Source organism: Saccopteryx leptura, unplaced genomic scaffold (genome assembly GCF_036850995.1).
Source record: "Saccopteryx leptura isolate mSacLep1 unplaced genomic scaffold, mSacLep1_pri_phased_curated manual_scaffold_31, whole genome shotgun sequence".
NCBI lineage: Eukaryota > Metazoa > Chordata > Mammalia > Chiroptera > Emballonuridae > Saccopteryx > Saccopteryx leptura.
The window spans coordinates 92,320-114,819 of NW_027095713.1; the positions used below are offsets into that span (position 1 = coordinate 92,320).

At 48.6% G+C, this 22,500-nt stretch overlaps 1 protein-coding gene across 1 annotated transcript in view; it reads right to left on the minus strand.

The window, feature by feature from the left end:
* Positions 1 to 22,500, minus strand: part of LOC136386978 (granulocyte-macrophage colony-stimulating factor receptor subunit alpha-like) — a gene marked incomplete at its 3' end in the record, with an annotated part of 96,616 nt that overhangs the window by 69,293 nt on the left and 4,823 nt on the right. Inside the window, exons 2-7 of the mRNA XM_066358073.1 lie at positions 21,237 to 21,332; positions 17,992 to 18,140; positions 5,756 to 5,882; positions 5,506 to 5,635; positions 4,275 to 4,459; positions 1,935 to 2,068 (exon numbers count right to left, since the gene is read on the minus strand). Coding sequence (XP_066214170.1) covers positions 1,935 to 2,068; positions 4,275 to 4,459; positions 5,506 to 5,635; positions 5,756 to 5,882; positions 17,992 to 18,140; positions 21,237 to 21,312 — 801 coding nt within the window. The remainder of the gene's footprint in view (positions 1 to 1,934; positions 2,069 to 4,274; positions 4,460 to 5,505; positions 5,636 to 5,755; positions 5,883 to 17,991; positions 18,141 to 21,236; positions 21,333 to 22,500) is intronic.

The following is a 22,500-nucleotide window of genomic DNA, read 5'->3' on the forward strand; positions in this document are numbered from 1 at the left end:
TTCCTTCCTTCCTTCTTCCTCTCTCCCTCCCTCCCTCCCTTCTTTCTTCCTTCCTTCCTTCCTTCTTCCTTCCTTCCTTCCTTCCTTCCCCCTCCCTCCCTTCCTTTCTGCCTCCTTTCTATCCTTCCTCCATCCCTCCCTCCCTTCTTTCCTTCCTTCCTTACCTATTTTCTTCCTTTCTTCCGTATTTCCTTCTTTCCTTCCTTCCCTATTCCCTTCCTTCCTTCCTCCTTCCCTTCCTTCCTTCTTTTCTCCCTCCCTTCCTTCCTTGTTTCCTTCCTCCCTTCCCCCTCCCTCCCTTCCTTTCTGCCTCCCTCCTTTCCTTCCTGCCTCCCTCCTTCTTTTTCCTTCCTTCCTTCCTTCCTTCCTTCCTTCCTTCCTTCCTTCCTTCCTTCCTTCCTTCCTTCCTTCCCTATTTTCTTCCTTCCTTCCCTATTCCATTCCTTCCTTCCTTCCTTTCTTCCTTTCTTCCACTCTCTTCCTCCTTCCCTTTCCACTCTCTCTTTCTCTCTCTCTCTCTCCCTCGCTCTCTCTCTCTCTCTCTTTCTTTCTTCTTTTCTTTCTTTTAGAGAGGCAGGGAGAGAGAGAGACCAAGAGAGACAGGAACATCAAGTTGCTCCCTTAAATGCCCTGACGGGGAAATAGAACCAGCACCCTTCCTGTTTTAGGATGACACTCCCACCCATTAAGCTATCCAGCCAGGGTTTATTAATTAATTAATTTATTTTTGACTGACTGATTGATTTTTAGAGAGAGACAGAGGGAGGTAGGGAGAGGGAAGGGAAGCATTGGTTTGTTGTTCCGCTCAGTCGTGCCTTCATTGGTTGCTTCCCCTATGTGCCCTGATCGGGGATTGAACCCTCAACCTTGTCATTTTGGGAAGACACTCTAACCCAGGGGTCCCCAACCTTTTTTGGGCCACGGACCGGTTTAACGTCAGAAAATATTTTCACGGACCGGCCTTTAGGGTGGGACGGATAAATGGAACACGTGACCGAGACAAGCGTCAAGAGTGAGTCTTAGACGGATGTAACAGAGGGAATCTGGTCATTTATTAAAAATGAAACATTGCCTGACCTGTGGTGGCGCAGTGGATAAAGTGTCGACCTGGAAATGCTGAGGTCGCCGGTTCGAAACCCTGGGCTTGCCTGGTCAAGGCACATATGGGAGTTGATGCTTCCAGCTCCTCCCCCCTTCTCTCTCTCTGTCTCTCTCTCTGTCTCTCTCTCTCTCTCTCTCTCTCTGTCTCTCCCTCTCCTCTCTAAAATGAATAAATAAAAAATTTAAAAAAAAATTAAAAATAAATAAAAATAAAACATTATTCAGACTTCAATATCAATAAAACGGAAATGATATGTTATTTATTCTTTTTCTGCAGACCGGTACCAAATGGCCTACGGACCGGTACCGGTCTGTGGCCCAGGGGTTGGGGACCACTGGGTTCGAGCATCTTCCTCGATATGCCAAGGTTGTGGGTTCGATTCCCCACTCAGGGCACATCCAAGAATCAACCAACGAATGCACAAATACCTGGACCAACAAATCGCTACTTTCTCTCCTCTCTCTTTCATATCAACTTTAAAACACAGTAATAGATGGTGCATTTAGGGCAGGCGTCCCCAAACTATGGCCCGCGGGCCGCATGCGGCCCCCTGAGGCCATTTATCTGGCCCTCGCCGCACTTCCAGACGGGGCACCTCTTTCATTGGTGGTCAGTGAGAGGAGCACTGTATGTGGCGGCCCTCCAGTGATCTGAGGGACAGTGAACTGGCCTCCTGTGTAAAAAGTTTGGGGACCTCTGAATTTTAGGGCAAGGGGAACGGTATAGAAATAATACCAGCCAGAGCTGCGATCCTGTTCATTTCAGACTCCACACGGGAGAAGAGGAGAGAACAGAGCCCGTGAGCCCGCACAGAGGGGCCCGCGTCCCTTACCTCCCTGTGGATGTCCAGCTCGTAATACAGGGCACCACTGGCAACGTCCGAGCCCGTCCGGGGGTTGTTCCACTGGATGACGTGGTGGGAGCCGTTGTGCAGAACCGTGAGGTTTGCCGGGGGGTCGGGTTTTTCTAAGACAAAGGTGGGGGGGTGCGCCGGGCAGAGGGGTCACGTAGTTATATATGTCCACTCGGGATATATCTCACGGGTCAGTCATCCTATCTTATTCGTCCTGACCAAAATGTGTGTATGGGGGGAACCCAGGGAATTTGGAGGAACTGGGAGCATCACAGAATGTCCCCTGCATGGTGCATAGAACCCTTCCGAGCCAAGTATACCCGCTTGCACCATCCTGGTGCATCTCACAACTGCAGAGATGCAGAGGCGAGAACACCCTGCTTCCCCACCCCTCACATCCTGGAAAACAACCTTCAACTCCGGGGGGCTTCATCCACACTCCCCACTGCCTAGAAAACAGGTTCACTTCTTGTCGGTCATCCTGAAGTCACCCAAGTGCCCAGGTTAGTAAAAAAAAAAACCAAAAACCCCGCCCTGGCCGGTTGGCTCAGCGGTAGAGCGTCGGCCTGGCGTGCGGGGGACCCGGGTTCGATTCCCGGCCAGGGCACACAGGAGAAGCGCCCATCTGCTTCTCCACCCCTCCCCCTCTCCTTCCTCTCTGTCTCTCTCTTCCCCTCCTGCAGCCAAGGCTCCATTGGAGCAATGATGGCCCGGGCGCTGGGGATGGCTCCTTGGCCTCTGCCCCAGGCGCTAGAGTGGCTCTGGTTGTGGCAGAGCGACGCCCCGGAGGGGCAGAGCATCGCCCCCTGGTGGGCAGAGCGTCGCCCCTGGTGGGCTTGCCGGGTGGATCCCGGTCCGGCGCATGCGGAAGTCTGACTGTCTCTCCCCATTTCCAGCTTCAGAAAAATACAAAAAACAAATAAACAAAAAAAACCCCTATGAATAAATCCCTATGCACACTGCACATATCTTATTTTAAAGTAAAAAAACAAAACGGGAACAAATACAATATTTAGAATAAAGAACAAGTAAATTTAAATCAACAAACTGACTAGTATTTCAATGGGAACTATAGGTCTGCTTTTGGCTAATAAGATGGTCAATGTGCTCCTCTCACTGACCACCAATGAAAGAGGTGCCCCTTCTGGAAGTCGGTGGGGGCCGGATAAATGGCCTCAGGGGGCCACATGCGGCCCACGGGCCGTAGTTTGGGGACCCCTGCTTTACAGCCTCGAACAGGGTAGAGTTCCAGCATTCACGTCAATCTGCACAAAGAACCTTCCAGAGATAAACTCAGACGCCCCTTCCTCTCCCTACTCACTTCTTCACAAATCTTTTGTTCTTTGTCAACATGGTAGGCACATTTTTTTTTTTTAATCTAACTGCTGTTGGGGGGGTTTTCACTTAATTTCTACAAAGCTCTCCCATGCATAAAAAAAATTTTTTTTTTAATTAAAAGGAGTGCATCATGGTTTTCTCCTGTTCGGGTAGCAACTGTGAGTTTAATTCACACCCCCCAGTCACAGAACCTAAGAGGGTAAGGAGAAATTTATTTTGCTTCCTCTGTACTCAAAAGCACAAGAAGGCGAAGAGGTGCCTTGCAGAGAAAATACACCTGTTAGACAAGCTTTATTCAGGCTTAAGAGACAGAGCTTATCAACAAGAAGTGCAGTGTTAATGCACCCACAACGTGTATGTATTCAATAAGGTGTCTTTTAACACAGTGGTCCCCAAACCCCGGGCTGTGGACTGGCACCGGTCCGTGGGCCATTTGGTACCGGTCCGCAGAGAAAGAATAAATAACTTACATTATTTCCATTGTATTTATATTTAAGTCTGAACGATGTTTTATTTTTAAAAAATGACCACATTCCCTCTGTTACATCCGTCTAAGACTCACTCTTGACGCTTGTCTCGGTCACGTGATACGTTTATCCGTCCCACCCTAAAGGCCGGTCTGTGAAAATATTTTCTGACATTAAACCAGTCCGTGGCCCAAAAAAGGTTGGGGACCACTGTTTTAACAGAAACCCAGTTACAAGGAGGTTCTATGGTGACCAGTTGGTGAAAATGCTGTGACCAGAGACTCACGTTGGATTTTTCCCTGTAGATGTGATGGTTTCGGATTATGCTAATGGAGTGATCTTGGAAATGCCCAGAATGTCACCAGCACAAATGCCGGGAGTCTCTCGTGCGTGACGTGTTTGAGGCACGACACCGGGTCCACGCCTCTGCGGAGTCTCACCGTGAGGCGGACTCGTGAGACCACGCTGCCTCCCGTGTGACGTAATTTCCCGTTGAGACTAGAAACTGCCTTACCCATTTCGATGGTTTTCAACGGACCGAAATCCAGAAACGGAACGGGTGTCTCCTTGCTGGTTCCAGTCACCAGGAAGGAGTAAGCTTTCTGCTGGGGTTCCGTGAGCTCGCCGAAACGACAGCCGATGTGCGTCCCCGCCGGGGCCGCGGTGTAGTGGGGACACTCGACCTCGTCCTCGTCCCGCCTGCCATTTCCAAGAGAGATCGAGAGACACCGAGAGTTATGAGTCCCGTCCTGTCCTGTCCGTCCATCCGGGGACATCTCATCGGAAACCAAAGTCTAACCCGCGCTCCACCCTGAAAACCGTCCAAAAAGGGAACGGGACGAGGGAGACATTTTTTTTTTTTTAGCATCGAAAAAAGCACAAAATGAGATAAAACGGGCATCCCCGGGTTGTGCAAAGGCAGGAAGAAATCTGCCCCTTCCGGAGGGCAGAACGTGGTCCAGTGACATCCTCAGGACGAAAGGACTTATTTCCTGGACCCTTTGGGATGGACAGACGTGTCCAGCGGTGCAGACAGCAAATAGCTGAAGCTGCGTTTAAAATCTTAAATCCCTTTGGCCCTGGCCGGTTGGCTCAGTGGTAGAGCGTCAGCCTGGTATTTGGAAGTCCCGGGTTCAATTCCCGGTCAGGGCACACAGGAGAAGCGCCCATCTGCTTCTCCACCCCTCCCCCTCTCCTTCCTCTCTGTCTCTCTCTTCCCCTCCCGCAGCCGAGGCTCCATTGGAGCAAAGATGGCCCGGGCGCTGGGGATGGCTCTGTGGCCTCTGCCTCAGGTGCTAGAATGGCTCTGGATGCAACAGAGCGACGCCCCAGATGGGCAGAGCATCGCCCCCTGGTGGGCATGCCGGGTGGATCCCGGTCGGGCGCATGCGGGAGTCTGTCTGACTGTCTCCCCGTTTCCAGCTTCAGAAAAATACAAAAAAAAACACCCCAAAATCTTAAATCCCTTTCATTTTCTTCCTTGTATTTTTTTTTTTTTTTTTGGCATTTCAGAGAGATGCCCCCAGGTCCTGGAAGAAATCTGCCCCTTCCGGAGGGCAGGGCGTGGTCCAGTGACATCCTCAGGACGAAAGGACTTATTTCCTGGACCCTTTGGGATGGACAGACGTGTCCAGCGGTGCAGACAGCAAATAGCTGAAGCTGCGTCCCCCCTTGAGGCGCAGGACCAGTCAGAGGTGTCCTTAGCCCGGTGACGTCTGGGTCCCCAGGCAGGGCACCCAGCTTACATGGAGCTCCAGCGGTAGAGCCGGTACTGGACGTCCGTGGGGGCGGCTGGACCCGGCGTCCAAGAACAGGTCATGAGGCGCACGTGGTGAATGCGGCAGGAGAAGTTGACGGCCCCGGAACCTTCCCTGCCTGGTGGGGGAGACAATTGGGGATCCTTACCAAGGGCACCCCCCCCAGCCCCAGCGCCGGGCTGAGTGCCGGTCACACGGCGGGGAAGCCGGGAATTCCATCCAGCGAAGGCGCCGTCACCTGAGTTCCGGAAGTCCAGGACGGACCGATACGGGTGGCCGTCCGCGGTGACGTGGACGGTGAAGGTGGCCCCTCGGTGCAGCACGGCGTTTGGGAAGTGGCAGAAGTAGGCGTGGTCTCCTCGGACCTGGAAGACGCACGGTCAGGAACAAACACACAGCCCAGGCTTTGAGCCCCCCGCCCTTCCCCCCCCCCCCGGGACCCAGTTCTGTCCTGTGACAGGGGCCCGAGGCGTCCCGCCTGTCCCTGGCACACTGTTTTTCTAGGGGAACCTCTTGTGCACACATGGAGCCTCTGTCACATCGCTTTACAACTCCACACGGTTCCCCCTGCTCATCTGTCTTCTGTCAGCTTAATTTGCAGGACCCCGGCACCACACTGAAAAGGTTGTGTTTTTATTTCTTCCCTGGTAATTTTCCAAGGACCCACCCCCCTTGATCAAACTTTCTTTGAGCTCCTCTGAGCCAATTCTAAGCCCCATGTGGCAGAGAATCTGGCTCAATCAGACGATTAAGACACCCGCCCCCTACTGCAGCAGGTTAGAGCAGGGGTCGGGAACCTATGGCTCGCGAGCCAGAGGTGGCTCTTTGGATGGCTGCCTCTGGCTCGCAGACAAATCTTTAATAAAAAAAATAATAAGGTTAAAAATAGAAAACATTCTCATGGATTAAAATCCATTCATTTCCTACCGCTCATGTTCATGGTTGCGGGTGGCTGGAGCCAATCACAGCTGTCCTCCGGGACAACACCAGATTTTTATTGGATAATGCGTCACGTACACGGGTTGTTGTATGGCTCTCACGGAATGACATTTTAAAATAAGTGGTGTTCATGGCTCTCTCAGCCACCAAGGTTCCCGACCCCTGGATTAGACTATGTCACCCCAAAGAGGTCCGTTTGGCCTCTTTGAAGGTTATTATGAGTTAAAGGCAACCAGAAAGTAGCAGACAGACCGACACACCGTCTGTCCCCTACACTGCCTTCTGTCATAAAGCGGCAAGAACGTTGGCACATTCATCTCGAGGACCTGAATGCTGTGGGCTGTCTCCATGTGGTGATGTGCGCGCACACACACACACACACACACGGACACACATCACACACGCGCGCACATCACATATACACACATCACATACACACTAAACACACATCACATATACACATACATCACATGCACACATGCACACACATCACATACACACACACATCACATACGGACACACATCACATACACACACGCATACACATCACATATACACGCACATGCACACACATATCACATACACACACGCACATCACATACACACTAAACACACATCACATATACACACATCACATACACACTAAACACACATCACATATACACATACATCACATGCACACATGCACACACATCACATACACACACATCACATACGGACACACATCACATACACACACACATACACATCACATATACACGCACATGCACACACATATCACATACACACACGCACATCACATACACACTAAACACACATCACATATACACATACATCACATACACACATGCACACACATCACATACACACATGCACACACATCACATATACACGCACATGCACACACACATCACATACACACACGCACATCACATACACACTAAACACACATCACATATACACATGCACACACATGCACACACATCACATATACACACATCACATACACACTAAACACACATCACAGATACACATACATCACATGCACACATCACATATACACACATGCACACACATCACATACACACACATGCACACACATCACATACACACACATCACATACACACATGCACACACATCACATACACACATCACATACACACATCACATACACACATCACATACACATCACATATACACACATGCACACACATATCACATATACACTAAACACACATCACATATACACACATCACATACACACAAACACACATCACGTATACACATGCACACACATCACATACACACTAAACACACATCACAGATACACATACATCACATACACACATGCACACATATCACATATACACACATCACATATATACACACATGCACACACATCACATACACACATCACATACACACATGCACACACATCACATACACACATCACATACACATCACATATACACACATGCACACACATATCACATATACACTAAACACACATCACATATACACACATCACATACACACAAACACACATCACGTATACACATGCACACACATCACATACACACTAAACACACATCACAGATACACATACATCACATACACACATGCACACACATCACATATACACACATCACATATATACACACATGCACACACATCACATACACACATCACATACACACATGCACACACATCACATACACACATCACATACACATCACATATACACACATGCACACACATATCACATATACACTAAACACACATCACATATACACACATCACATACACACAAACACACATCACGTATACACATGCACACACATCACATACACACTAAACACACATCACAGATACACATACATCACATAAACACATGCACACATATCACATATACACACGCACACAAACACAGATAAAAGGCGAGGTTTCTGTTTGGCCTCGTAACCTCTCAGCCAGACGCCCGCGGAGCCCGAATGTGCTGGCTGGCGTGTGAGACACACAGAGGCAGACGGCGTCCAGACCACGTGTAACGACATCGCTCTGTCCCACAGTTCGAGGCGTCCGGCTCAGGAAACAGCCCAGCCCCGGGGGGGAGGGGAGGGGGAAAGCCACAGACAGGAAGCCCCACCACGGCCTCTGGTGACTCTCTGGATCCACATCGAATTCCTCGGTGACAACACAGAAAGCTCAACACACACTTTTTATCCAAGGGCTGGTGTTGATGAACAATGGAAAAATTCCTTCATATCTATCCCCACTTCCAACATGGCATCAAACGGGAGTAAAAAAATGTCCCATGCACCCCCTGACCAGTCACATGGGGTCCCCATCTCCACTGCGCTGCCCACGTCTCTACCACCACGCCGGATTCACCGCCTCCACTAGGGGCCCAGCCGGGACAGAGCAGGGGGCAGAGCATCCTCTCAAATGATGTCCCGTTGGCATGAAGATCATTTCGAGCTGGAGAGCCATGGACAGAGGTGGAAAGAAACCTTCCCCGGGGGCGGGGGGAGGCTTGGTTTATGTCACTAGAAATAGAAACCTTTGGGCGAGGAGAGCCGCCATGAATCCCGGGGTCTGGGGGAGGGGGATTTATGACCCTAACATCCATGGGAGTTCAGCAACAAGAGGGACCCCCACAGGTGACCCCTATCAAGTCACTGTTGCCTTCCGTTTATTTTTCTGACACGGTTACCTTGGAAACTAAATACGCCTTTCCTTGGTCTTGGGACATTGTCACAATTTTAAAAATTGCGTTCATTAATTGATTTTAGAGACAGAGAGAGAGAGACAGAGAGAAAGAGAGAGAGAGAGGGAGACAGAGAGACAGAGAGAGAGAGAGAGGGAGACAGAGAAAGAGAGAGAGAAAGAGAAACAATGATTGGTTGTTCCACTGACTCACACATTCATTGGTTTCTTCTTCTATGTGCCCTGACTGGAGATTGAACCTGCAACCTTATTCTTTCCAGGAGGAAACTGTAACCAAGTGAGCTCCCCAGCTGGGACCGACATTGCCACAATGTATCGCCGCTTCTTAAAAATAGTATCTAAACTCCCAACCTAGCCGTTTCTCTTCTTCCTATGAAGCCCAGCAACGCGCCGCCTGAAAGAACACTTTTCTTTGCCCGCCTCTGCTGGCTCCTGTGTGGGTGAGTGTTGGGCAGATAAAATATATTACGCTCACTTTGTTAAAGATGGCGCTGCCCACGTGGAAGCCTGTCGCCCAGGTGATATTAATGTGTGTTGGGGGCGGGCTGTGGGCAGGCAGGATCCTTGTAGCCTGGGGCTTGGTTTTAGGACTAAGCCTTTCCCACCCTTTTTGATGTGGGGTGGTGCAATCCCATCATGCCTCAGATAAGTGACTTTGTATCAGAGACTTCCCTATTTTGTATATTGGATTAAAGGTTTTGATTTCTGCACTATAAAGTGAGGCAGACGGGGAGCTCGCTCTTTCAGTTCTGGAGATTAGCATTAGAGAGGAGAGAGCAGAAAAAGGCCACGTAGAGGCCAGGAGAAGCAGCCAAGATGGCAGAGTGCTGAAGGAGAAGCCAGTTTGTGCAGAGTTTGTGCAGAGAGAAGGAGATGGGGAACAGAGGTGAATAAGGCTGGTGAGCTAGAAACCTTTGATTCTAGGAAACTCGGACAAGTCAGTAGCTTTGTGAGCACTGAATGTGAGTGGGTTTTGGAGCCCAGTGTGTGTTTTTACTTGCCCGCCAGGTGCAAGCTAGGATTAAAGAGGATGGCCCACCAGTTTTTCCACTTCGTTATTTCATTACTGACTGTCCGAATCCAACGTGAACCTGCATGGGGCAGGCGGCTGTGATGGTGGCCGTGGCTACTGGCTTTACAGTGACCTTTGTCTGTCTCCACAAGTTTCATCATACTCACTTGGAATTAAGTCTGTGTACTTTCTTTTGCACGTTTGCTTGGGAGGGGGATATTTCTTGGTGGCAAGGAGATTTTTTTTAATTATATTTTTTTACAGAAGACAATGAGAGATTCCCACACGTCGGAGTGTTGTCCTTTAAATCTCAGAAATAGGCCAAAACATATATAGCTCCAGGTATCAAAGTGGGAGATTTTTGTTTTTTCTTTTTTCTTTTGGTAGAGATAGAAACAGAACACAGTCTATTGGGTTTCTGGGGAAAGTTGTGATTGTGGGGAAAGATTTGCTCCAGAATGAAAACGGAAAAGAAAAGGAAAGAAAAGGAAAGGAAAGGAAAGAAAAAGCAAACTGAACATTTGCTTGAAAATCATAAAACAAAAGAAAACAAAAGTTTTGACAGGAAAATGAAGAGGCAGCTGCTTCCTAGAGAAAGAAAACAAGTTATCACAGGAGTCGGGAAACTTTTTGGCTGAGAGAGCCATGAACGCCCCATATTTTAAAATGTGATTCCATGAGAGCCGTACAACGACCCGTGGATGTGACACATTATCCAATAAAAATGTGGTGTTGTCCCGGAGGACAGCTGTGATTGGCTCCAGCCACCCGCAACCATGAACACGAGCGGTAGGAGATGAATGGATTGTAATACAGGAGAATGTTTTCTATTTTTAACCTTATTATTTTTTTTATTAAAGATTTGTCTGCGAGCCAGAGGCAGCCATCAAAAGAGCCACATCTGGCTCAGGAGCCATAGGTTCTGACCCCTGATTTATCAGATGACAGAGAATTCCTGAAACCAGCCTGATTTACATAATAATCAGGCTCAGCAGTGGAGTTTTAGAGGGAAAACAGTGTTTCTGGAGAGGTGTCAGCAAAGGCATGTGGGCCAAGCCCAGGAGAAGGACTCACCTACACATCTTGACTGTGTAATGTACAGGAACGTACAGTGGCAAAAAAAAAAAAATAATAGCAATATAATTAAGGTTTTTCCTGCTTCCAAGTGGGGAAGGAAATGAATTGCAGGTCCATGAGCCTTTTCTGTAGAAAACGGACAATCTGCCGGCTGTCTGGTCTCCCTGGGAAGCGGGCTGATCTCTTTAAAAAAATGAGGGCCCCGGGCCCTGGCCGGTTGGCTCAGTGGTAGAGCATTGGCCTGGCGTACAGGAGTCCCGGGTTCGATTCCCGGCCAGGGCACACAGGAGAAGCGCCCATCTGCTTCTCCACCCCTCCCCCTCTCCTTCCTCTCTGTCTCTCTCTTCCCCTCCCGCAGCCAAGGCTCCATTGGAGCAAAGTTGGCCCGGGCGCTGAGGATGACTCCCTGGCCTCTGCCTCAGGCGCTAGAATGGCTCTGGTCTCAACAGAGCAACGCCCCAGATGGGCAGAGCATCACCCCCTGTTGGGCATGCCGGGTGGATCCCGGTCAGGCGCATGCGGGAGTCTGTCTGACAGCCTCCCCGTTTTCAGCTTCAGAAAAGTACAAAGGGAAAAAAAAATGAGTTGTATGCTCATTGTTGTTTCTAGGAATTTTTTTAAATTTCTTCTTTGATCTCATTATAACATGGATGGACCTTGATAACATTATACGGAGTGAAATAAGTAAATCAGAAAAATCTAAGAACTGGCCCTGGCCGGTTGGCTCAGTGGTAGAGTGTCGGCCTGGCGAGCGGGGGACCCGGGTTCGATTCCCGGCCAGGGCACATAGGAGAAGCGCCCATTTGCTTCTCCACCCCCCCTCCTTCCTCTCTGTCTCTCTCTTCCCCTCCCGCAGCCAAGGCTCCATTGGAGCGGAGATGGCCCGGGCGCTGGGGATGGCTCCTTGGCCTCTGCCCCAGGCGCTAGAGTGGCTCTGGTCGCGACAGAGCGACGCCCCGGAGGGGCAGAGCATCGCCCCCTGGTAGGCAGAGCATCGCCCCTGGTGGGCATGCCGGGTGGATCCCGGTGGGGCGCATGCGGGAGTCTGTCTGACTGCCTCCCTGTTTCCAACTTCAGAACAAAAGAAAAAAAAAAAAAAGAAAAAAAAAAGAGAAAAATCTAAGAACTATATGAATCCATACATAGATGGGACATAAAAATGAGACTCAGAGACATGAACAAGAATGTGATGGTAATGGGGGTGGGGGGGGTGGGGGAAGGGGGGAGGGGGCGAGGATGGAGAGAGGGGGTGGGGGGAGGGGAGGGGCACAAAGAAAACCAGATAGAAGGTGACAGAAGACAATTTGACTTTGGGGGAGGGGTACACAGCACAATCAAATGTCAAAATAATCTGGAGATGTTTTCTCTCAACATATGTACCCTGATTGATCAATGTCACTGCATTAAATTTAATAAAAAAATGAGAACCCCGGGGCCAGCTTTGCATCCCAGGAATGTGTCCTGGCCTGGCCACCACCTCACCGCCCCCCCCCCCCAATCCCCTTTGCAAACTGAGCACGGAGCCTGGGCCTGGCCTCCCACCCTGGTCTGCTCTGCGCAAGTGCACTGCTGATTGAAGATGTCATTTCCTCCCTGTCCGGAAAAGGGGCCAGTTTCACGTGTTTCTTTGGGAGGAAGACAAGTCAAGTGTGGGCGCTGTAGCCTCCTGGCCTCGTCAAACACCTGCGTGGTGTGATATCGGGTCGTACGCTTGAAGGCAGTAAGTTAAAAAAGAAAGAAAGATGAGGTTCTTTGTCTCACCGCATCCTTAGCAGAAAACATCGCACCTGGTTTTCTTATTCTATCATAAAACTGTTTGTTGTGTTGGCTGGAGATTTTATGTATAGATAGATATAGATATCTGTATCTATCTATCATCTATATATCTATCTCTCATCTATCTATCTATCAATCTATCATCTATCTACCTATCTATCTATTAATCTATCATGTAGCTATCAGTCATGTATCTATCATCTATCTATTAATCTATTTATCTATCTATAATGTCTCTATCAGTCATGTATCTATCATCTATCTATTAATCTATCTATCAATCTATCATCTATCTATTAATCTATCTATCTACCTATCTATCTACTATCTATCTATTATCTGTATATCTATCAACTTATTTCTCTATCAATCTATCTATCATCTATCTTTTCATTAATCTATCTATCATCTATTATCTATCTATCTATCAGTCATGTATCTATCATCTATCTATTAATCTATTTATCTATCAATCTATCATCTATCTATTAATCTATCTATCTACCTATCTACTATCTATCTATTATCTGTATATCTATCAACTTATTTATCTATCAATCTATCTATCATGTATCTATCATCTATCTTTCTATTAATCTATCTATCATGTATCTATCTATCTATCTATCATGTATCTATCATCTATCTTTCTATTAATCTATCCATCTATCATCTATCTATTAATCTATTTATCTATCTATCTATCTATCATGTATCTATCATCTATCTATTAATCTATTTATCTATCTATCATGTATCTATCAGTCATGTATCTATCATCTATCTATTAATCTATTTATCTATCTATCATGTATCTATCAGTTATGTATCTATTAGTGGTCTCTATTAATCTATTTATCTATCTATCATGTATCTATCATCTATCTGTTAATCTATTTATCAATCTATCATCTATTAAGCTATCTATCTATTATCTATCTATCTTCTATCTACTTATATCTGTATTTATATTTTGTTTTGTGCTTTAGCTTTTTACAAAATTGTTTAATATTTTTTTCATCGTGATTAAATACACAAAGCGTGTGACGTTCATCCTTTTAACCTCTTTAAAAACCGTGCAACTCAACGATTGCGTAGGTCGGCACGCATTCAAAATGTCCTGTGGCCATTAGCTCTGCATCCACACCTTTTTATCCGCCCCCACCCCAAGAAGCCTCACGCAACATGTCCCACTGTGGATGGAAGTCTCCCGCAACGGAGACAGGGGGCACCTGGGTGGGGAGGGGCTGGGGGTGTGGAGGCCAGCGTCTGGCGTGTGGGGTCCAATGGGAACCCAGTGACTAAAGTAATCCCATGTGTTCACATTGCTTCAAAACTGAGAGAAATCTCTGTGGCGTTCACGTGCGTTGTGCGTGTGTCCGACCCACGGAGGGAAACACCCACGAGGAAACACACGTGACACTGAGTAACTAAGGGACGTGGTCTCAGGATGTCCAGCAGGTACCAAAATCCAAAGAGCCTGTGTCCTTTAAACAAAATGACATAGAGACCCTGGTCGGGTAGCTCAGTGGGTGAGAAGCTTGTCCCGATGCACCAAGGTTGTGGGTTCGATCCCCGGTCATGACACATACCAATGAACGCATGACTAAGCCGGACAACATATCGATCTCTTTCTCTGTAAAATCAACAATTAAAAAACACCCTAGCCTGACCAGGCGGTGGTGCAGTGGGTAGAGCGTCGGACTGGGATGCCGAGGACCCAGGTTCGAGACCCTGAGCTCACCAGCTTGAGCGCGGGCTCATCTGGTTTGAGCAAGGCTCACTAGCTTGGACCCAAGGTCGCTGGCTTGAGTAAGGGGTCACTCGGTCTGCTGTAGCCCCCTGGTCAAGGCACCTATGAGAAAGCAATCAATGAACAACTAAGGTGTCACAACGCGCAACGAAAAACTAATGATTGATGCTTCTCATCTCTCCGTTCCTGTCTGTCTGTCCCTGTCTGTCCCTCTGTCTGACTCTCTCTCTGTCCCTTAAAAAGAAAAACACCCTAAAAACCAACAGACGAGAGGTGTTGATACCCACGACGCAACACGCAGCAGCATATAGAAAAACGCAAATCTGACCCGTTTTACAGAGGAAGCAGGATTCATATAAGGTCATCAACGTGACATTAAAACAAATTTAGCTTAAAAATAGTCAAACCTGCCTGACCAGGCGGTGGTGCAGTAGATAGAGCGTCAGACTGGGATTTGGAGGACCCAGGTTTGAGACCCCAAGGTCGCCGGCTTGAGTGTGGGCTCATCTGGTTTGAGCAAAGCTCACCAGCTTAAGCCCAAGGTCGCTGGCTCGAGCAAGGGGTCACTCGGTCTGCTGTAGCCCCCCAGTCAAGGCACCTATGAGAAAGCAATCAATGAACAACTAAGGAGCCGCAACGAAGAATTGATGCTTCTCGTCTCTCTCCCTTCCTGTCTGTCTGTCCTTCTCTGTGTCTCTATCATAAAAGCAACAACAACAAAAAGTCAAACCCAATGTGTCCTACTCGAGAACTGAACTCAACACCGTTCTTCAAATATAAGACTGTCCAGAGATTGTCTTTGGAAGGAGACATGCTACACAGAAATGGATCAACAGTTAAGACATCAGTGAGGCCAATGAAGATTAAAAAAAAAAAACCCAAAAAACAGTCATCTCAACAGGTGAAAAAAAAATACCGTGTTCAGGAACGAACACATTTTGTGCCCGAGAAAGACAGACCAACAGCACTTCAGTGAACTTGAACGCGAGAATTCTGCCTGCCCTCCTCTCCCCAAATACCTCAAATTTATATGAGTCTTGGGCTGGACGCAGAGATTCTAAGACGCGTGGCTTTGGTACACCCACAGCCACACAGAGAGAAAATGGGGAGGGAAAAAAAATGCTGAGCTCAACAGAAACAAGAAGCTAAAAAAAAATACCTAAAAACTGTGAACACTGACAAGAAGCCGTACCTGTGAAATAAGGCAGGTGGAGTCACGTGTTCTTGTGAAAGCGACGTGGTGCTATATATAAAATCTCCCAGGGGGTTCCGGATCGGACTCGTGTCCAACCAGGAGGCCAAAGGCATCGCCCTGGCTGGGTGGCTCAGTGGATAAAGCATCGTCCCAGCACCCCGAAGCCGCGGGTTCAACCCCCGATCGGGGCTCGTGCGAGAAGCAAGCCGTGAGCGTAGGACTAAATGGAACAGCCAAGTGGAACAGTAAGTTGATGCCTCTCTCTCTCTCTCTCTCTCTCCCTCTCTCTCTCCCTAACTCTCTCTCTCTTTCCCTGCCTCTCTGTCTCTCTCTCCCTGCCTCCCTCTCTCTCTCTCTCCCTGCCTCCCTCTCTCTCTCCCTGACTCTCTCTCTCCCTCTCTCCTTCTCTCTCTCTCCCTGCCTCCCTCTCTCTCTCTCCCTGACTTTCTCTTTCTCCCTTCTCTCTCTGTCTCCCCTCTCTCTCTCTCCTTGACTCTCTCTCTCCCTGACTCTCTCTCTTTCCCTCTTTCTCTCTCTCTCCCTGACTCTCTGTCTCTCTCTCTCCTTGACTCTCTCTCTTTCCCTCTTTCTCTCTCTCTCTCCCTGACTCTCTTTCTCTCTCTCTCCCTGCCTCCTCTCTCTCTCCCTGCCTTTCTCTCTCCCTTTCTCTCTCTCTCTTTCTCTCTCTCTCTCTCCCTGCCTCCCTCTCTCTCTTTCTCTCTCTCTCTCCCTGACTCTCTCTCTCCCTGCCTCCCTCTCTCTCTCTCTCCCTGCCTCCCTCTCTCTCTCTCCCTGACTCTTTCTCTCTCCCTCTCTCTCTCTCTCTTTCCCCCTGACTCTCTCTCTCTCTCTCTCCCTGACTCTCTGACTTTCTCTCTCTCTCTCCCTGACTCTCTCTCTCCCTGCCTCCCTCTCTCTCTCCCTGCCTCCCTCTCTCTCTCTCCCTGACTCCCTCTCTCTCTCTCCCTGACTCTCTCTCTCCCTGCCTCCCTCTCTCTCTCCCTGCCTCCCTCTCTCTCTCTCTCCCTGACTCCCTCTCTCTCTCTCCCTGACTCTCTCTCCCTCTCTCTCTCTCTCTCCCCCTGACTCTCTCTCTCTCCCTGAATCTCTGACTTTCTCTCTCTCTCTCTCCTTGACTCTCTCTCTCTCTCCCTGCCTCCCTCTCTCTCTCTCTCCCTGACTCCCTCTCTCTCTCTCCCTGACTCTTTCTCTCTCCCTCTCTCTCTCTCTCCCCCTGACTCTCTGTCTTTCTCTCTCCCTCTCTCTCTCTCCCTGACTCTTTCTCTCTCCCTCTCTCTCTCTCTCTCTCCCTGACTCTCTGACTTTCTCCCTCTCTCTCTCTCTCCCTGACTCCCTCTCTCTCTCTCCCTGACTGTTTCTCTCTCCCCCCTCTCTCTCTCTCCCCTGACTCTCTCTCTCTCTCTCCCTGACTCTCTGACTTTCTCTCTCTCTCTCTCTCTCTCCCTCCTTGACTCTCTCTCTCTCTCTTTCCCTCTTTCTCTCTCTCTCTCCCTGACTCTCTGACTCTCTCTCTCTCCCTTTCTCTCTCTCTCTCTCCCTCTCTCTCTCCTTGACTCTCTCTCTCTCCCTCTCTCTCTCTCTCTCTCTCCCCCTGACTCTCTCTCTCTCTCTCCCTGACTCTCTGACTTTCTCTCTCTCTCTCTCTCTCCCCCTGACTCTCTCTCTCTCTCTCTCTCCTTGACTCTCTCTCTCTCTTTCCCTCTCCCTGCCTCCCTCTCTCTCTCTCTCCCTGACTCTCTGACTCTCTCTCTCCCTGTCCTGTGAGTCTCTCTCTGGTCAGGTTAATTTGCAGACCCCCGCCACATAACGCCAGGAGATATGGGGAAATGATTTCTCCTCTCCAGCGAGCAGAACGGGCGTTGGGAACGGTGCCTCAGGAAAGAGACGCCAAGAGGCGTTTTTCCGAGAAATCCAAGGATTCACAAGGGACGCAGAGCCACAGGGCCTGACCCCCCCAGCCCCCGGACACTCACCCTGGGGCTCTGCCTGGTGGTGGAGTTGGGCGGCGTGTCCAGCTGGCACCTGTGCTCAGTCACGTTTCTCCGGTAATTCCAACTGAACATCTTTCTCCTCGGGTGGGCCGTCAGGTTTGTCACGGGAGAGGCGTTTCCCGGGGCTGTAACTTGAAAAGCAAAAGCGAAATGCTTAGCGGGAGCCAGAGCACCACGTCCCTGTCCACCGGCCGGCACGGTCACAGCAGAGGGGCAGGCGTGTCGGACACACCACGGGGTTGGGGGGTGGTGGTGCCCCCGTTTCTGTGCGTTGCTCCTTTACGGAGGAGCCCACGTGTGCTTGAAGACAAAACGAACCGCGTTAGAAAAGCGAGGAGCCCCTTGGGCTTTAATTGTAAGCACCTGCGAGGGTCCCCTCCACCTGGTCCGTCACCCGGGAGACGCACAGGGGTACCGGCGGCGTGAGACCCCACACCGCGTGGCAATAATGATAATCATTTTTTAGGAAAACTGAAAACTGATTGTTTGAGAAGAGGATGTGGAGTCCTTGGCACCCCGGGTGCATTGCTGGTGAGAACACAGAGGCAGACATGGGGGTGTATTTCCCCCCCTTTGGAGGGGATGTGGGATGATTTTTATCCTGCCTACCAGTGAGGATGGATAGCTTCATCCACATCCTGACTTCCTTTTAATGTTTTTTATTTATTTTTTATTGAGATATAATGGAGATAGGAGGTTGTATATTAGGTTCAGGTGCCCAACTTATAATGAGATATGTGTATATAACTATATATCTATACTTATATCTATATCTATACCTATCTATATGTATATCTATCTATATATATATCTATACCTATATCTATATATCTATACTCTATATCTATATCATCTATCTATCTATCTATACCTATATCTATATCTATATATCTGTACCTTATATCTATATCTATCTATACCTATATCTAATCTATCTATATGTATATATCTATATATCTATATCTATACCTATATCTATATATGTGTACTCTATACCTATATTTATATCTATATCTATGTATCTATACTTTATATCTATATCTATCTATATCTATATCCAATCTATCTATATGTATCTATATCTATATATCTATATCTATCTATATCTATAACTAATCTATATGTATATATCTATATCTATATCTATACCTATATCTATATATGTATACTCTATACCTATATTTATATCTATATCTATGTATCTATACTTTATATCTATATCTATCTATATCTATATCTAATCTATCTATATGTATCTATATCTATATATCTATATCTATCTATATGTATATCTTATATTTATATATCTATATATCAATATCTATATCTATATCCATATCATCTATATATATCTAATCTATATGTATATGCATATCTATATCTATACCTATACTCTATATCTATACCTATACTCTATATCTATATCTATCTATATGTATATCTATATGCATATCTATATATCTATATATATCTATATCTATACCTATACTCTATATCTATATCTATATCTATCTATATGTATATCTTATATTTATATATCTATATATCAATATCTATATCCATATCATCTATATCTATATCTAATCTATATGTATATCTATATATCTATATCTATATCACCTATATCTATATCTAGATAGCTAGACAGATAGACCTCTTCTAGATCCACCTGTGTGGTCGAATGGCCACCACAGTGAGGCTGGTGACATCCCTCCTTTTACAGAGCCGCAGGATTTTTTTTCTTGCGATGAGAACCTTTAGGATCTACGGTCCCAGCCACTTCCAAGTGTGCGAGGCAGCCGGGTACGTATGTAAGTAACAGAATGCAGTGTTCGCGGTCGCCGCCACACGGCGTGTCACGGCCCTTGGACTGAGGATACACAGGGAGTGTGTACCTGTCTTCACCCCCAAACCCGTTTCCTGTCACGGGACAGGGTCCCCGTCCAGGCGTTCAGGATGGAGTCCGGGGGGAGGGGACATCGTCCCCTCTGAGCTGGGGTACGGCGTGGAGGAGGAGACGGGGCGGCGTGGACCGCGACAGCCTTTCTGTGGTCGAACAGTGGTAAGAAACTCCGGACGGGGACACAGGGGGCATCCCGGAATCTCGGGGTGGGGGAGGGGACGGACACTTTGCAGAGTGTACCCCTGTCTCATCACCCGGAGCAAAGACAAGAATAACGTGGCATGCCAACTGCCATGGAAAAATAAAATTAAAACCTAAATAAAGAAACTCAACAGCAAATAAAAAAACTGAAAATAGAACTACCTTATGACCCAGCAATCCCTCTACTGGGTATATACCCCCAAAACTCAGAAACATTGATACGTCAAGACACATGCAGCCCCGTGTTCATTGCAGCATTGTTCACAGTGGCCAGGACATGGAAACAACCAAAAAAGCCCATCGATAGATGACTGGATAAAGAAGATGTGGCACATATACACTATGGAATACTACTCAGCCATAAGAAATGATGACATCGGATCATTTACAGCAAAATGGTGGGATCTTGATAACATGATACGAAGCGAAATAAGTAAATCAGAAAAAAAAACAGAAACTGTATTATTCCATACGTAGGTGGGACATAAAAGTGAGACTAAGAGACATGGATAAGAGTGTGGTGGTTGGGGGGGGAGGGGGGAAAGGGAGAGGGGAAAGGGGGAGGGGCACAAAGAAAAGTAGATAGAAGGTGACAGAGGACAATCTGACTTTGGGTGATGGGTATGCAACATAATTGAACGACAAGATAACCTGGGACATGTTTTCTTTGAATATATGTATCCTGATTTATTGATGTCACCCCATTAAAAAAATAAAATTATATATATATATAAAAAATGCTCAGAAAAGAAAAAAAAGACATTCAATTCTCCTCGTTGAAAATTTGGGAAGAGACTCCCACTTCCCAGCCTTTTTCTCTCCTTTTTTTTGTAAAGTTTCTCTCTCTTTGTCCTTTTCGAACGGATGTCCGGATGTCCGTTTGTCCGAGGGCTCGGCCCACCCGTGGGCGGAGCTATCGGAGCGCCCGTGAGACGCGGCGGAGACGTGAACGCCTGTCCACACCCAGGGGAGGCTTCTGCGCCTGCGGTCAGTTTGGCCTCTGGAGTCTGATTGGCACAGGAAGGCCCCGCCAGGCTGGGGAACCTTGTTCCTTTCCAGTGTCAAGGGTCACGGCAGAGTCTCCCCCACCCTCCCACGCCACGGAGCCCGCGGTCATACCTACCTGGCGGTGGGTCCGCGCAGCACGCCGCCGAGCTCAGGAGCAGCAGGAGGCTGGCCAAACCCAGTACGCGCGCCATGCCCAGCTCTGCAGAAGGACCTGCACGTCCAAACAGGAGACACCCGGTCACAGGTCAGAGGGCGGAGCCCCCGCGCGTCTCAGCACACCCCACACGTGTCATTAAAGAACCCGTGGGCGGGTCCCCCCGGGGCTCCCACGTCCCACGGTTACCGGCCACCTCTCCCTGGGTCGCCTGGCGCAATGAGGTCGCCTTTAAACGCCACCTGAAAGTCCCTTCAAGGCATCGAGAAATGCAACGCACATCTACGGTGGGGATGAAGACGTGTGTTTTGGGGGCTCCTGTTCTGTGTGTCTGTCCCCTAACCCTCCATTGCTGGCCACCACAGGTCCCCACTTTGTCCCCACCCACCCACTCAGAACCCCCAAGATTGAACGGATCCTCTTATGCAAGGTGGCGGAGAGGGGTGGAAGGGGTGAGGCCACAGCGAATAGAAGAAGTGACGTGTGATGAGAATGCAGGCGCACAGCAGCCACTTTGCGGTGTGAGGCAACTTTGTTCCTTCCAACCGATTTTTTTTGTTTTGTTTTGTTTTTGTATTTTTCTGAAGCTGGAAACGGGGAGAGACAGTCAGACAGACTCCCGCATGCGCCCGACCGGGATCCACCCGGCACGCCCACCAGGGGCGACGCTCTGCCCCTCCGGGGCGTCGCTCTGTCGAGACCAGAGCCACTCTAGCGCCTGGGGCAGAGGCCAAGGAGCCATCCCCAGCGCCCGGGCCATCTTTGCTCCAATGGAGCCTCGGCTGCGGGAGGGGAAGAGAGAGACAGAGAGGAAGGAGAGGGGGAGGGGTGGAGAAGCAGATGGGTGCTTCTCCTGTGTGCCCTGGCCGGGAATCGAACCCAGGACTTCTGCACGCCAGGCTGACGCTCTACCACTGAGCCAACTGGCCAGGGCTCCGATTTTTTTTTTTTTTCTCGCAGCAACGGTACGGATGAGCAAGGGCTGGATGTGCAGAGATGGGCACTTTGTGGGCTGGACCAATGTCACCAGGGGCCGAGAATGAGACACCACTGCGGAAAGAGCCCACAGCCGCCGGGAAGCCACCAGCCACTCAGGGTTCACAGACTCTCAGGACACTGAGCCTGTGTGTTCTTGTAGGAGACAGTTGCCAACCTCACCGGACGAGACAGTAATATGTCTCCTAACCTGGGACGGGGGGGGGGGGGGGACAGATCAGGTCCTTTC